The 17,586-nt window shown below is 40.9% G+C and overlaps 1 protein-coding gene across 3 annotated transcripts in view; it reads left to right on the top strand.

The window, feature by feature from the left end:
• The first annotated feature begins 2,991 nt into the window (after positions 1 to 2,991).
• FBXW11 (F-box and WD repeat domain containing 11) overlaps positions 2,992 to 17,586 on the top strand; it is a 94,635-nt gene continuing 80,040 nt past the window's right edge. For all 3 annotated transcript variants that reach the window (XM_081314038.1, XM_081314037.1, XM_081314040.1), the window contains exons 1-5: positions 2,992 to 3,095; positions 3,700 to 3,836; positions 5,030 to 5,329; positions 5,862 to 5,945; positions 13,401 to 14,751. In XM_081314038.1, the coding sequence (XP_081170164.1) occupies positions 14,707 to 14,751 (45 nt within the window). In that variant the 5' untranslated portion in view covers positions 2,992 to 3,095; positions 3,700 to 3,836; positions 5,030 to 5,329; positions 5,862 to 5,945; positions 13,401 to 14,706. The remainder of the gene's footprint in view (positions 3,096 to 3,699; positions 3,837 to 5,029; positions 5,330 to 5,861; positions 5,946 to 13,400; positions 14,752 to 17,586) is intronic.

Raw genomic sequence — 17,586 nt, 5'->3', positions numbered from 1 at the left:
TAGGAAATAAGACTTATGTGGGCTTTGAAAATTATTGGAAGAAATATCTGGACTTCATGTAAATACTGTTTTGCATCTCTTGCTATTCATAAAAATACATGACTTAATGGTAGCTGCTTTTAAAGTTCCATAATCTAAATGGTTATGGCCTCAGTCAGGCTCAATTAGAAGTCTAAAATGAAATGGGCTCTTGTGTTAAGAGAAGGACGTGCTTTGCGCATGATCCACAGCACTTCCAAATCATTCTTGAACAGTGTATAGCTATATTAAAAATCCAATTTAGAGCCTCAACTAGAAAAGTGTAGGGGGGGAATTATGAGGAGAAATCAGGACTGAGCAGTGGTTGTTAATAGCATTCATGAGATTTCCAGAGTTGGCTGAGAGTTACTGGGTTGCTTGTTCTTTCATGCTTACGCCTGGCAGGTGAAAGCAAGATACTATTTCAGTTTTGTCTTTTAAACACTGAAGTTACTCCTGCTAGCTATGAAAAGCTATTGCACTGATTTTGTTGTATTTTAATTTTTGACCTTGCCAAGCCATAAACCATTGGATCTGGAATATTGACACACATTTACAATTCTTGTGTGATTTAATATACCAATGTTTGTTCATCTGACTAAAAATTTGCAAGATGCAGCAAGAGAATTTGAAACAGATTTCTCTTAACGTGGAATGGAGCAAATGGTTCTGAGCTTGCTTCATTTTGATTCTGGATCTTCGCATAGCTGTTCCAAGGCTGACTTTCCCAAATTCCATTCACAGAGGTATAGCCTCAAATCAATAATCCCTGTGATTAAAACATTGGTTCTCCTAGTCATTGCATTTTGGGATTGACAGCCAGTCTTGGTGGCACAATCTGAAGTGTTCATTTAAATGTATGCTCTATCCTCAATGTTGCCTAATCTGAGCTCTTTTAGCTATGTTTTGTGAGTGCTGGTAGTTGGTCAGACTTACGAATTCATTCAATTGCTATGAATAGCAGTACCAATAAATTAATTCCTTATACTTCCACTTTAAGTATCATTAGCTACTTGTGTTTCTTCATTGCAAAAAAAAAACCCACAACAACCCACTATCCATCTGAAATTTTGCAAGGATACTCCCCATTTTAGAGACTACTATTGTAAACTTCGAGTGCTTTAAAAATAGTTTGAAAAATCTTGTATCAAAGTCTGTGAAACCCGTGATAGTTTACCTTGGATTAGATTTAATGCACCCATATAGTGTGAAAGTGCTGTGCTAAAGTACAGGAGTGTTTCCCTTCATTTCATTCTGGATCTGGCCTTGAGTAAAATTGGACTGGATGTGGTGCTGTACTGAGCAGAGGTTAGGGCTTGGTGGCCACCTCTTCCAGTGACCCAGTTCAGAAAGGAACCTTTACCAGCTGCAGCTTGAAATGAGTAGGAGGCTGCTCAGTACCTTACTCGCTGTGCAACAATGGGGTAGAGTAAGAGTGTAGTTGTTCCTACTGTCTAATCCAGGCAATATATTAAAGTTAAAAAAAATCAATAGAACAGAAAATGATACGTGTTCAACAGCATAGGGAAAGATAGGCTGCTCAATAACTTTGTTTCTTCGACTACACTAGTGTTAATTTGGAAGAACAAAAAAATAGAGTCTAAACCAAAGGAATATTGATTTTGTTGTTGTTGTTTCTTTGATTCCTGAACTAATTTCAGGATTTTGGGAAGTGGCTTGCTACTGCCTCCTTCATAGGGCTGAGAGAGAGGGACTGGCCCAAAGTCACCCATTTGGCCTAGTGCCTATGACAGGACTAGAACTGGACTCCCAACCTCTAGCTTGGTACTTTAACCACTACACCAAGCTGGCTTCTGAGTGGGTTTTGGCCACTTCAACCTAGGTGTTTCTGGGAGAAGGATGAATGGGAATTGAGTATTTGGGCCTGTTTCCCAAATGGCACAATTCAAGCATCTTTTTCCCAAAAAACATCCTTAGTCTGAGGAAAGAGGATGGGTAATATCATAAGACATGCTGAAAAATACGAGAGAATGGAGCCAAATGCAATTACTCCATATACCTCCTATCATCTTGCAGAAACCCCTGCAATGGCAGGCTACTGCTCTGTGACTGCCTAAATATTCTCTCTTATTTTACAAATACCTTGGTCAGATCCAAAGACCTAGGGCTATATAAAGATGTTGTAAAAGAACTACTAATGATCTCATTCTGACTCCCCTTCAAATAGAGTACCAGAATCAGAAAAAAAGATACGTTGGAACAACTCTCCTTCATTACCAAATCAACCATCAAAGGATAACTATTTTGATCTGAAGCTTGCCAGCACTTAGAGCTTTTGTGCTACAATAAATCATGAAGCCAAATGAGAATCCCAACTTTTAAGCAGTGAATTCAGAAACCTGGGTACTTACAGCCTATCGGTGCTAGAGGCTCTGCCAAAAGGGTACATCTATGAGGGGCCCTGGGTGCTCTCTGAGCTTGCTTGTTTTCTTGCAGACGTTTCATTACCCTAACTAGGTAAGATCACCAGTGCTGATGTTACCACTAGCACTGAGGATGTTACCTAGCTTGGGTAATGAAACGTCTGCAACAAAACAAGCAAGCTCAGAGAGCACCCAGGGCCCCTCATTTCAGCCCTGAGCTACGAATATTCTCCTTCATGGATACATCTATGCCAAGCATGGCAAAAGTTAGCAAGAACTTATATAAACTATCAGAAAAATATCAAGTCTTCCAATTCCCTGCCCCCAAATCCCTCCAGAGTACGGTAGGTGCATTGTGGGCTCAATTTCATGAGCAGGTGGGCAGTTGTGACTAGGAGGGCTTTTACACAACTTAAAAGCTGTTCACTAATTGGCCAGGCCTTTTGGAGGTCGTACTCTCATGCCCTGATCACCTGAGCTGACTACTGCAGTGTGCTCTCTATAAGAGGCTGCTCTAAATATCATGAATTTATAACTGGTACAATATGCAGGCAGTTACACGTGCCAGTTTGCTTCTAGGTTCAAGGTGCTGGTTGTTGTTAGCTGCGAAGTCGTGTCCGACCCATCGCGATCCCATGGACAACGTTCCTCCAGGCCTTCCTGTCCTCTACCATCTTCTGGAGTCCATTTAAGGTGCTGGTAATGACCTATAAATGTGTAGGGTTGTCTTGTTATGGTGGGCAATCATTCTAGTATGCCTTAAAAGGCAAGTGTCAGAATTAGGTACCCTCTCTTATACATATTTGGAGTCTCTTAATCAGGTGAGGGGAAATGGTGAGAGTTATTCTTTCTTGCTACTCAGTTATCTCTGACCCCATGAGTCAGTTAGTTGTCACAGACACAGGTGACGTCCTGAAGTCTTTTTATTTAAGCCTGGAAAGATGTCTATACACATCTGGTTTATACAAAAGTGGAAAGTTTGGGAAATGGACTATCCCCTATCCTTAAAATTAACTGTATGCAGCCACTAAAGAACCCACCAAACCACTATAAAAATACATGTATATTGGGTAATAAGGTAAAGGTTCCCCTGCACATGTGTGCTAGTCGTTTCCGACTCTAGGGGCCGGTGCTCATCTCTGTTTCAAAGCCGAAGAGCCAGCGCTTGTCCGAGGGCGTCTCCGTGGTCATGTGGCCGGCATGACTAGACGCCAAAGGCGCACGGAACGCTGTTACCTTCCCACCGTAATGGTCCCTATTTTTCTACTTGCATTTTTACGTGCTTTCGAACTGCTAGGTTTGCAGAAGCTGGGACAAGTAACAGGCGCTCACTCTGCTACGCGGCACTCAGGATTCGACCCGCCAAACTGCCGACCTTCTGATCGACAAGCTCAGCATCCTAACCCACTGAGCCACCATGTCCCTTTATATTGGGTAATAGAATTCATCTATTTAGAATCTAAAATGGGGAGAAAGGATTTTTTTTTAAAGGAGCAAGTAGTTACGGTCAGTGAGGCTTCTGAGCAAAATATTAAAAATCCACACTTCGAATGCTGTATTTTCATCATCTCTTCAGAAGGTCTGGGAGGAGGGAGGGTAGTTAAAAAAACCCTTCCTTATTTATTTTATTTGTAACCAACATCTCTCAGGAGCTCCCTATCTGGTGTGTTATGGTAAGAACGAATAAATCCGTGGTCATGACTGAACAGGAATACAAACATGACCCTTCCACTCAATTAATACAGTCATTAGCTAAGGGTAAGTTTTTAAAAATGCTGAGGATGCTTCCAATTCGTTCTGCCAACAGTTTTTCTCTGATATTCTGAGAAGAGCGAGTGGAATCTGTCTCCAGGTGACTCAAGCGATTTTTTAAAAAAAAACATAATTAGCAGTCTGGGAGCAAGAATCTCAGCTATGGATATTAATGGCTGTTTGAAAAAGTTTCCAAATAATATAATGATGCTTAAAACCAAATGGGACCTCTCATTACTATCTTCCTGTCCATTTGCATGTCAGAATTTCCTGGGAAGTGTAATTATTCCAGGAACCCATTGTTTATTTATTACATTTTTAAGCAGTGTTTTTCTGCTTCCAGAGGCACATGCATATGCTAAATGTAGCTCAGCCCTATCATTAGATATGAGGCAACTGTCTCACACTCTTAAAAACTGTTTTGTGGTCAACTTGTCCAGTCTGTGGTTTAGTTTACTCATAGAGCACACTAAAGTATTCAGCCTCCAACATGAGAGAGTGGGATAACCTATATCAGTGATGGCAAACCTTTTAGAGATGGAGTGCCCAAACTGCAACCCAAAACCCAATTATTTATCACAAAGTGCCAGGGCCACATCAGCATTGAGGTGCCCTCGGGGGGGGGGCAGGGAGGCGCCTCTGAATGCCGCCTCTGCCATACAAAAGCCAGGGGGGCACAAAAATGGCCCACTGTGCTGCAAGGCGCAAAAATGGCTGCCACAGGGTGCAGATACAAGGCGCTGTACCATGCAAGAATGGGGCAGGACTAGTATCACGCAGGCACTACACCCACCCACATTTGCAGCGCGTGCGTGCTTGCGGCCCCATGTGTGCATGCATGCATATAAAATGTTTCCCCCTCCCTTTTCTTCCAGTCCACCAATTGACAATGGTTGGTGACCTCTGCTCTACCACTTCTACTTGAGCTTGCTAGTGGTCCACTTCACCTCCTTTGTGCTGGGAGGGGCTCCTGCGGTGGCGGCGGCCTGATGGACCTGCTTCTGGCGGCGGTGGCACATGTGCCAACAGAGAGGGCTCTGAGTGCCGCCTCTGGCACGCGTGCCATAGGTTCACCACCACTGACCTATATGAATGACAATAATTATAAAACCAACTCTTTTTCATGAACAAAGTAGCACAGCAAGGAGTGACACATCTTTGTCAACAAAAACAAGGTAGGGCATGATGTTTTTTGAAAAATATCCTGTATTAAGGTACAAATAATTGTTAATGGAGATCTAACCAAACCCTGCGAAATACAAAAAAGGAACATGACAGGAATGCTCACAGTCACCTCTCTTGTTTATTCTGGTTACTGAAATACTGAAGAGAAATACAAGATGAAAACATTCTGGAAGACTAAAAAAAAATTACAAGAACTTTTGCAGATGACTTGGTGTTGGATGTGGAAGATCCTTTAAAGGGAATTGAAATATGAATGGGCGAATTAAAAGACTGTGCATTAACTGGCTTCAAGATTAATAAACAGAAGATGAAAAATAGATAAATGATAACTAAAATGGGTTTTAAGATTGAGGTGGTGGTAAAAGATTGGGACATCCCAATGACAAATATTAATTGTATGTTATTTTACAATAACTATGTTAAGCATGGAATGAAGTCGGAAAAGACCTGTCAAGATGAGTGAAACTACAACTGTCATTATTGGGGAGAATGTCTTGCCTGGAATGATCTTTTTTATTTCAGACAATACCTGCTTTGACAACTGAAGCACCATTTAAACAGTGGCAGAAAGATATATCTGAATTTGTGTGTCAGGAGTAACAAACCGTAAGTTACAGTAAAATATAATGGGTTACAAAACCAAAGGAAAGGGTAGGCATGGGTTTACCGGATTTGAAATTGTATTCTGCAACTTGCTGTTTGGTTTAGGTGAAAGAGTGGGTGCTGATAGGGAATTGAAGGCTTCGGGAGTTAAAATGACTTGAGATTTGGCTCACATATTTGTGGTACACTAAAGCTAATGCAGATTTTTAAGAGAATATGGAACATATTGGGGATATGGAAAAAATCCAGATTGTGCCTGAAAATATCGTTTGCTATCAGCATGAGAAGCACTTTATAGACAAGAAATAATAAACACAAATGGCCATCTTATCCAGAGAAAATGTAATTTTGTCAAGGGGAATGTCAAACAAAATCAGATAAAAATTTTGGTTGTAACATGTAGATGGCACAAAGGGACAATATGTGGCTGAAAGTATTGAAATTTACGTGATAATTTTTTAATAAAATTATATACTGTTGCTATATCAGAAATTCTCAAGAATGTATAAAGGCACTTCAAATTTATGCGAAGAAGGGACATTTTATTCTCACATTTGGTAGAAGTGAAAAAAAAGGGCAATTCTGGACTCAAACTCATACAACACAACCGATGCAGGGACCTTAAAGATTAATATACGATTGAGACCAAACGTCTTTCTTTTGGGAATAATGGGCCAACAGTTGGGGGGGGGGGAAGTCATGGATCTTTATTTTTGTACAAAATAATTATTGTAGTCAGATTATTATATGAACAAAGATAGAAAGATCCAGCACTACCCACAATGGAGGAACGGTTGGCGAAGCTGATGGAACTTGCCGAGATGCTTAGATTAACTTCTTTGATTGCAGAAAAAACAATATCTGCATTTATGGCTGACTGGAACCCCTTATGGACTTTTTGCATAAAACAGAAAAAAAATGATTTTGATTGGGGGGGGGGGGTTATCCCAGATTAAGAAATTGTAATTAACAGGAAAAAGGGCGACGGGAGCTTAGTCTCTAACTGTTCTGTACCAGCCTGCTACCGGCCCTGCAGAAAAGGCAGGGACAACCCCTTTACAAACGGCAAGAGGCTGAAACTAAGCCTGCCAAATTTATTAACATAAAACAGAGCAAAACAAGACACGAACCATGAAACAGGAGCTATTCAAGCGGTTGCCTCCAGCAAACCAGCCCTCCCACGCATTCCCCTTTTATACAGTTCAGGGCGTGGCTTCTCTCTGCCTCCTTCCGAGGTGCCCCATTGCCTTCCTGTTTACTCCTGATTGACTGCCTCCTGCGGCGGGCGTCCTTGAACAGGGCCAGCTGTGGGTCATCTTCATCCACAGTCAGGCTCACACAGCTGGGTCTCCGTCATGACCAGGTGGGAGGGGCCTGGCTGAGGGCTCTCATCAGCAAGCTCTCCAACCCCCTCAGCAAGCTCTTCAACACCCCCCTCCTCCTCTGAGCCGTCCGACCCAACTGCTGAACCCACAGGCTGACCCTGAATCACAACACTAACCTTGTCCAAGATAACAGCCATTTAGAGCTTAGATCTGATCTGAATTCCTGAGTGTCTGGTTGAGTTTTAGCTTTAGGGTTTCAGTAGTTGTTGTACAGGGTGCCTTTGGTGAGATTCCAGCAGGAATATTCCTCAACTTCTTTTATTACTTGGATGTTCTTTTAGTGTATATTGTTGACCATTATCAGCCACCTATTGCAGTGAATGGTAAACTTACAAATGAAGATCTCATTACATTTGAGAGTCACTGGTAAACCTGTTCAATACTTTGCAAGCACTTTGGCTACAAATGCCAGGGGTAAATTAGGTAGAAAATTAAGAACCAGAAGAACTTGTCAAATGCCATTTGCTTCAGAACCCTTCCTTTCACGGGGGTATGGCTGGAGACTTTCAAGAGTCTCTAGCACTTTTATTGGGTATGGTCACGTTTCATCCTGCTGTAGTGATATTAAAGCAAAGGCTTCCGGGAGTTTATATATCAAGTTTAAATATTGTTCTCATTTAAAAGGTGGCCAAATAGAGGATAATTAGGGAAGAATATTAAATTGTACAATTTCTGGCAAAGTATCATTTCTGGCAAAGTTTTTAGTAAGCTGATTGATGGGACAACAACTGTGCGTAAAGGCTGAGGTAGCCACTGTTATAGCCAACGCGGGGATCTCATAAATAGGATTATAGTTAGAGCAGATTATCATCTCTCTATGAGAAAATACTCATAAACATTGAATTTTAGATAAAAATCTAATTATTTAGTATAACTGCAACTGCTTTAAGCAACGTATGTTCTCAGTATATCGATTATAATTAGTTAACTACGTTACTGTTACTTTTCTATTAAAATTCAAGCAATTATTTTATAACTCCTCACAGATCGTTTGCTTTTGTGTATTGATTCATCTCATGTTAAATGACTTTCTTCACTGCAGATTCTACTTAGGAAGGCACTACATTCTTTCATGCCATGCTTCCAAAAATAACATACCATACAGTAATCCAATTCAATTTGTTCCCAATTTCTGGATAGCCATTTCCTATATACAAAGGAGTGCATGTACATTTAGCAATACTTCCAGAATGGGATGATATCAGTACTGCTAACAGGGCTAACGGGATGTTTGAGGCCTCAGAGTCGCCAAGCCTCTTTTGTGGCCATGGAGCCATTTCTGACTCAGTTACTCAAATGCTGCGACACTGCCTCCTATTATTTTGAAGTGGAACACAAACATAAAATATAGCATCAGTCATTAAATATATTCTTAACAATTTTTTAAAAAGATAAAATCTCCAAACATCCACCTAAACAAAAGAAATCTTGCCACCATCTACTTTGTGTCTTCAGCTTGCCTGTTGTGATTTTATATATAATGCAAGATGTCCACCCCAATTACAAGTCCTCAGGTTAGGCTTTATCTGGATAATTTTAGCACAGTTTGTTCCAAGTTTATCTTACAGAACATTTATGATGGTACTACCACAATTCAAAAATGTTAAGGCCAAGAGTGCTTTTACCGACATCAGAACATATATTGTCATTGTGTCACATCTCTGATCTGGTACTTTTTCTGTCGTATAGCATCATGGGGAATAGAGTTAGGATTTGTTTCAAAAACAAAATTAAGAAATGAGTTTCAAGAGAGAGATATGGTGGCTGAATTTTAAAAAATCTAGTATAATGAATGTTACCTTGAAACCTTAGAAAATATTACCTAAAATAAGAGACTAAATTTGATAAATACAAGTTAGGCAAAGTGAAAATAAATCAATTCCCTGTTGGCAGGAGAGAACAGTGACAAAGAATTCAAGGGAGACCCTGGTGGGAGCAGCAGCAGCAGCTATATACTTTCATCTCCATTCCCTCCCTCCATCTCATTTACCAACTATTGAAAATACTGCAATGACCAGTTACAAACAGGATTGATTTTAAGATGAAAATGTTGATTTGACAATCTTAACATTTCCCCTCTTTTTAATCAAGATAGTCAGCAAGCGCCAAAAGGAATTATTTTAATTGATTTCAGCCTCATTGGGCTTAAGGCACCATCTCTCGAGACTACTTATAGAGGCAGATGTCTACATTTTGGAGACAAAATGAGTTAAAGCTATTCCACCTGCCTCAAGGGAGTTAAAAATCATTCTGAACTTACCTTGCTTCATACTGGTCTTGGGCTTTATTTGGAGACACAGCAGTTTTATTAGATACAGCATTATCCTCACTCAGGATTTGCATGAAAACAATATAGTAGACCAGTGGTGTTAAACTGGGCTGTTTGCATCCTATGGAGGCTGCACCCACCCCAGCTCCGGCAATGCAAAAAAAGTCACGATACGTCATGTGACACAGCAAGTTTGAAACCCGTGTAGTAACAAACAAAGACTCTCTTAAGCTGAGCTCAACCTCCGGTGTCTATGTGGGAAAGTCCATGTAATTTTCTTGACAATTATGTGGAAGTATTTGCTCTTAAGAGATGTGAAAAACATCCTGGGGAACCACAGAAAGTGCTTTTTTTCTGCCGTAGTGTGCTAATCTGTTTCAAGAGTGGCCCAGCAATTTTCATAAAGCAAATCCACGTTATGTTCAGTTTACTTCTGAAAAATGGTTACATCACCTCCTAAATTTAGTCATTGTCCTTTGGAAGAAAAATAGAATATTTCATTATGGTCTAGCCTCTTTCAGAGTTGCAGGTGGTCTCCCATCATGTTTTGTACACACATGCAAATGAAAAGGAAAAAAGCTATAATGCTACAAACCTTTTGCTTCATTCATTGGTTTAACAGATAGTTTATTGTCACTGCCAGCATGAAAAGGTGTCTTATGAAAGAACTGATGGATTTCATTACGGGGTTGCATGGGAAGGAATATTGTTTAAGCAAGCAAGAAAACATAAATATTTATACTATAAATATAAATAATATATTCATATTATATATATAAATAAAAGTGGCAGCCTATACGACTGCTTATAACACACCTGGGCAAGAAAAGCTGTAAGTGTAGCTCGTTTCAACCTATAGTAAAAAAATAAAAATTACTCACAAAGTGACCATTCCATTTCCTAACACCTAGATATAATCAGTGCTTGTCAAACTTTTCTTCACCACAAACCCCCTTTAAATATGTTTTTTGGCCGCAGACTATGACCATGGACACCCCCCCAAGACATAACTCAAGATTTAAATGATTTCTTCAAGCTTTCACAGACCCCGTGATGATATTGCAACCCTCCAGGGGTCTGTGGACCACAGGTTGAGAACCATGGGATAGACTAAAAAAAAACCAGTATCGTATTATTGCTTGTAGCCCATGGTTTACTTTTGGAATTCAGATTACTTGTGGAAGTTACCACTAAAAAAACAAGGTGACTGCCTATTTTGAGTGAATTTAAACTGTGATTATAAGTAGTTATGTAAGTTATCCAGAGATCATTAAGAAAATTCGCATAAATAATACTAATTGTTCTACAGAAAACAGCAATATGATGAATGTAAAGTCTTTTAAAAGAATGTCAACATTTCCTAAATATGCTTAAAATAGTAGTTTGGAATATTATCCCACATTTTAACATTTATATTAAAAATGCCATTTTTCAGTGTAATATATTTCCTCCAAACTAAAAATATGAACCAAGGGGAGCATAAAATTTAGATGCTAATTTCCCAAGGGATGAATATTAATACATTGGAAAATATGGAAAATCAGATCTATATTTCTCATGCATTACACTGGAGTAAAAGCCAAAGTTCCATATTGCAAAACTCCTAGGAATCTTACTATAATAAAGAGACTAGACAAAGAACTTTTAACAAAGCAGAAAGATTTTTAAGAAAACAGGAATGCTGGCCCAAAACTAAGAGACAGAAAGTAAATGCTTTAAATGTAACCTATTTAAATTGTATTTTGTCCAAGCACTGATGATATTCATTAATGACAATAAGCCCTACTTGCTTAGATCAAAGAATGGAAAAAAAAGAAATATGTTAAACAAGACCTAGGTTTTCTCAGACACTGAGAATATTTTAGCTTAATAAAAACAATTTAAAAATTAAAAAGCCAAGGCTGTACATCCTTTATAAAGAAATAAAAGACTGAGATGAACAATTGGAGACATATCTTTAAAGTAATTCCAGATAGGAGGAATCCCCAAATAATCCAAACTAATCTCTTAAACCATTGAGACCATTTCTTTTCAGCAAGCCCTTCCCCATGACCTTCCCTACTCCTGGGTAGATTCCACCATCTGGTGCCATTTAGCCATGGTTACTTTCAGGTATAGGCTGTACATGACAATCAATTCTCTACAGATGCTTAATTTTACACAGAAGTACTTCTAGAATTCCCTCAGGGAATGGGATGTTTTGGTATGTTTTTAAAACATGAACATTAATTTCACATTTTAAATTGGCAAATGGTAGACAGATCACCAGTTCACACTAAGTCATTAGACATCCTCAGGAGTTTAATTCAGCAAAGAATGACTGTGGATGCTAACAACATTTATTAATAGTAATTGTTTTTATTTAATGTTGAGTTTCAAAATAGGTTGCCCATTTTTGATGACAAAAACTCTTTTAAAGACCATTCCCTAGCATTTTAAATTTCCAAAGTGATATTTCAAGCACTAGACTTTTATAAGCTCTTTAATATTTTTCCTTTTAGATGCTTTTTTCTCAAACTATATTTTTCTGAAATTGAAGGTAGAACTCATTTGTTTATTCAGGGATACAATTCTACCTTCAAAGAAAATGAAATTTGCCCTTCCAATTGTCACCAGTCCACAGAAACAAACAATAAGCACCAGCCATTTTAAAATATAAAGTTTGGAAAAAGATCAAGTGGAGCAAGTTGAGAATTAATGGGTACAGTATTCATAAAACAGAAAAACAAGACCCCCCCAAAATGATTAAATCCAAATACAGCCATACTGGATCATAAAATGCTGTTATCAATGGTTGATGTACAAATGCTCAACAATGCTGCTATCCTGCAAAGATACTTTTTAAAAGTTGATGAGTTGATATCCCAGCTCACTCAGGAGTCATTATAGGTTGCCTTCAATTAGACCTGTCCCTCACATTTTCTGTAAACATTTCTAAAGATGCTGTGTGAAAATCTGTATTCTTCTAATAGGTGACTCATTATACTGATTGTACTTATACAGTCATCGTATGAATTTTTATAAAGCTCGTCTTAGACTAGGCACACAAGAAATGCAAAATTTCCAGAAGCATTTCTTTGTAGACACTCTGAATTACACTTTGAGAAGCCCTTTTAAGTGTGGTTTTCTAGCAATTCCATCTATCAAATAATTCTTTGTTATATGGGAACAATCACACCATTTTCTGTAGCCAGTTGGAACCAAGCCAACTTTGTTGTTTACAATGTTTTCAAACATGCTTGTGGTGGGATCAGCTGGTTTGATTCAACATATTCCGAGAAATCACTGGGTCAAAGGCACATTTAGCTGGAATTTGAGGACATTTAAAATAGCTTTCCAAAACTTCTCAAAAAGTCGCTCTAAGGGGCAACTCTCAGATTGCAAGTCAAAAGTGACAGAGCAAAAAGAAGAGAGAAACAAAGAACTCAGAAGCAGTTATAATTAATACCGGATATGATTTGATTGCCTAATAAGAACGTTAAGCATTTTTTTTGTTCCTTTGCATATTATCAAACGCCCCGGGGAAGAAAACTTGTTTTCTGAAATACGTTACGGTATACACACAGTATTAAATTTAAAGCACACAGTAATAAACGTAGGCACCGTTATTTACTTTTCTTTAAATCAGGGGTCTTCAAACTTGGCCCTTTTATGACTTGTGGACTTCAGCTCCCAGAATTCCTCAGCCAGCATGCCTGGCTGAGGAATTCTGGGAGCTGAAGTCCACAAGTCATAAAAGGGCCAAGTTTGAAGACCCCTGCTTTAAATGGTGGATTCTTTCAGTTTGTTTGTTTTTTTAAATAGCAACGATACATTTCACATTTAAAAAAAAACCCATCAGCAATCCTGATCGGAACTTCACGCAGCACCTCCATCTCGAAAGACCCGAGAGAGAGAGCGGGCCATCTTAGAGCGCGGCGGTGAACAAGATCTCTGCAGCTGGAACTGCCCTCTCGCCATCCGATGCCCGACCTCTCCAAAGCAAGCCGGCCAGTCCCCGGGAAAAAAAAAGCCTTCCATCCTTCCGAGGTAGGTAAAATGAGGACCCAGATTGTTGGGGGCAATTAAGCTGACTTTGTAATAATGCCGCTTGGGGGGGTGTGTGTGAAAGCCCTAACAAGCAGGCATATACATAGAATGAAGGCTACTGCTAAGCTTGTAAGCCGCCCTGAGTCTTCGGAGAAGGGCGGGATATAAATGGAATTAAAATAAAAATAAATAAATAAAAATAAAAACGTGCCGGAGAGGTGCGAGGCCCCCGACTGCTTTGACGCGGAGGAGACTCGCTCACAGCAGGTATTTCCACCCAACCCACCTCCCGAATCCCGAATTGGCCGGGAGTTTCTTCTTCCCGTTCCCTCCCCGAACGCTAAACAGCGGCCCGAAACCCGTTTAGGCCCGTGTTTTTTTTGTTTGAGGCAAGACGGACCCAGCCTGTGACTCAGCACGTCGGTAGCGGCCCGCGTGCTACTCCCGCAGCCTAGTCATCTCTGGCGGCCAATTCCGGGAAGGCCCCCCAGGGAGGAAAGGGGTGGACCGGCGCAGCCCTCGAAGGAAGCGCGCAGAGGCTTTATTCTTCCAGCAAGTTCCGAAAACCACCCACCACCACTCCCGCCTCTCCCGAGGGAGGGGGGGGGAGGAGAGCCAGACAGACCTATGCATGCTGGGAAACGGAGTTTTCTTAGGCCGCTCCTAAGAACAGGTTTTTTTTCTGGCCCTTCTTTCACCCTGCAGCGGCCGCCCAGCATGCCGGCCTTTGTAGTCTTTCTTTTTTTTTTTTCGCGCCGGGTGGCCGCAGGGCATGTCGGGTGCGGTGGTTCCTCTGTGGCGGCGGTTGTCGTATACCCGCAGCCGACGAGGGCCGCGGCGTTGGCCTCTGCTGTTGTAACCGCGTCGGCTCGCTACCTCACTTCCTCTTCCGGGCGCGCGGCCGAGGAAGAGGAGGAGGCGGCGGCGGCGGCGCTCAGTCGGTCGATCTGACGGAGCCGGCGACGGCTCTCTTCCCTTTTCCGCCTCCTCTCCGGGCCGAGGGGGGGGGGTGTCAACGACTACGGGGTTTTCTCTCCCCCTTGCCGAGGAGGAGCCGTTTTCGCCACAGCCGCCGCGCGCGATGGAGCCGGAGTCGGTGATCGAGGATAAGACCATCGAGTTGATGGTGAGTGTGCGGGACTCGCGGGAAGCCGGTGCGAAGCCGCTGCAGATCCTCTCCCCTTTCCCTCAGGGCGCCCTTCGCTGAGGGGGTTGGGGGGGGGACGGAGACGCCACAACGGCGGCGTGGGGGGCGAGGGGAAAGGGGGGGGAGAGGAAGGAAGGAAGGAAGGGGAGGCGCCGGCGCGGTGGGAGCTGGTCTTCGTAGGCCTCGATTTCGACAGAGGGGGGGGGCTTTCCATCTCCCTCTTCCATTGCTGGAGGGGGCGGGTCTCGCGCTGAGGCGCATTTCTTGCTCCTCCTCCCCCCCCCCCGTTTGAAAGACCAGAGCCTCCTTCCCTCAGAAGAGTATAAAGGAGCCGCGTTGGATCCGGCTCCCCCCTCCCCCCACCTCTCTCTCTCTCTCTCTCTCTTCCGGTCGTTTCCTCTTCTTTGGGCGCCAGAGACTGAGAGGAAGGTCCGGCCTCGCTGGCTTCCTTCTCCCATTCATCTCCGGCTGGCCTGTTTGCATTCTAAGCGACCGAGACAAAGCGGCGCAGGTGTCTGACCCGTGTAGGTGCCGGGGGGGGGGGGCTGGGCGTCGCTCTCCCCTCTACCTCCTCCTCCTCCTCCTCCTCCTTCATCATCTTCCCGCTCTGCGAACTGAAGGTGACATTCCCCGTAGGGGATGCCTTGAGCGGGAGGAGGTAACGGCGTGATAAGGCACCCACTTCCTCAAAAAAAAAAAAAAAAAAAAGAAAAGAAAAAAGGAGTTTGTGGGGGAGGGGGTGAAATACTTACCTGCAAATGCTTGAGAGCCAATCAGGGTCATCCAACGTTTATTGCATTTGGAGCTATCAGATGCTTTCTCTCTCTCTCTCCCCCCCCCTTTTTTTCTTTCTTTCTTCCTTCTGCCAGTTAAAAGCAGAGATTTGGGGGCATTTGGTAACGCTGAGTGGCCTAATGTGCCATGCGGTCTTCCAATTAAGAGTAAATAAATAAATAAATAAATAAAATGTTCTGCTTCGGGATGGAATTTACTCCTTGCATTGTGTTAAATTTCCAGCCACTTCTTTCACCAGATCTGTCTCTTGGACTTAGAAGCTTTACATGTATCTGGAACCGCTTGCCTTTCTATTTAAATTGAGTTTATAATTCAGAGCGTGGATTGAGAGCTGAACTTTTCTAACAGCAGATTTAGTAGTGGTTTTTGGTTTTTTTTTGTTTTTTAAAAAAAATCATTTTAACTATTTGGGAATGCCTTAGAATTAACCCGCAAATTGTCTGAAATTTGGACCGCTTCATAATGAGTACTGCATCTGTCACGAATTTATCTTTGGATGTATCATGCTCTGAAAAAGGAATGCCTCTTCTATGAATGAGACTATCCAGTCTTCCAGAGTTTAAAATATTCCTGATTAATTTTGTTTGCATATCCAAACATTAGTGATAGTCCCTACTTATTTTTATGAAAGTATTGAATAGATAAAATGCTGCAATACTTTCCCTTCAGACAGATTTTAAATGGTACATTTAGAGCAGAACAATTTAAATGTAAAACAAATTACTTTACCACACAGCATTTTTTCTGACATTTTCTTTGCAATCATCCTGTCTTTAAAAAAACAACTATATTCCTCCAAACCATGAATGGAAGCCAAAAATGCAATGGTTCATAAGTGGCAGTATTGTATGATGGCATTTTCCATTTCAGTAGAGCATGATAACTCGGCAAAGATTGAATATTGCACATTTGATATTTTCCCAGTTTTAATATGGCTGGATGCTTTTTATAATTTTAAGATAGAATTATATTATACTTTGTAAGTTTATTTTCTTTTCAGTGGAAGTTTTCAAATATCAGTAGGTCAAACACAATTTTGTGGGTTAAAGGTCACATAAAGATAATTACAATATAATCAACTTGTTTTGATCTACATATAATGAGTTTGTTTAGCACAGCTGTTTGCTATCATTGGCATAATATTAGTGAAGTGCAGTATTACTGAACTCTATATTGTTGTGGAAGCCAGGCCATAGTAGGTAAAATGGCCTAATATTCACTATATTGGTTTTCAGGTGGAAATTAAATGTACATTTTTAGTATAGCTTGTAAAAACACTTCCTTGTATGATTGTTTGAAGCCACTGTGTATTGCTAGATAATGACATTACTTGTGAATTATTTGAGCTGCCAAAGAAATTGCCAACATGAACTCTCCAAAAATTATCTACATTGTGCTTCAACTTATTGTCTTGGGTTATTTTTCTGTTTCTTCCTCCCTTATTGTTGATCAGTATGAGTTTCACAAATCAAATAATAACCATATTTTAGGATTTATACCACAAACTGATGGCATATTCATGCAGTACTTAAAGTCCGTGGTAAAGAATATGCTTTTAGTGTACATAAATATATTGGACTTGTTCAAACTTATTATATGGCTTGATTTAGTTTCACTGAGCATGGTGTGAGAACCTAGTATATTCATAAACTTCATCTAATCAGACTGCCTTATCAATAATGGTTATAAGCTGTCAGAGGGTGATTCAACTTGGAAATGAGGAATTTTCTGACAATGAGAACGATTAAGCAATGGAACAGTTTGGAACTGGAACATTGCTGGATGTTTTCTAGGAAAGATTGGACAACCATTTGTCTGGGATGGTGTAAGGATTCTTGCCTTGAGCAGGGGGGTTGGACTAGAATACCTCCAAGGTCCCTTTCAGCTCTATAATTCTACGACTGTGGTATATGTGAATCCAGCTAATGCCTGTTCATAATAGAAGTCCTGGGAAGGTTGCTAGAAAGCAACTTTGAAGAAAGTTCCTGGATCTTCCAAAAGCCTATGATGCTGGAGCAG

This window comes from Vipera berus (genome assembly GCF_964194415.1).
Source record: "Vipera berus genome assembly, chromosome: 1".
Classification (NCBI taxonomy): domain Eukaryota; kingdom Metazoa; phylum Chordata; class Lepidosauria; order Squamata; family Viperidae; genus Vipera; species Vipera berus.
Note: the sequence above shows the minus strand (reverse complement) of the source record. Positions and strands in the feature narration are given on the sequence as shown.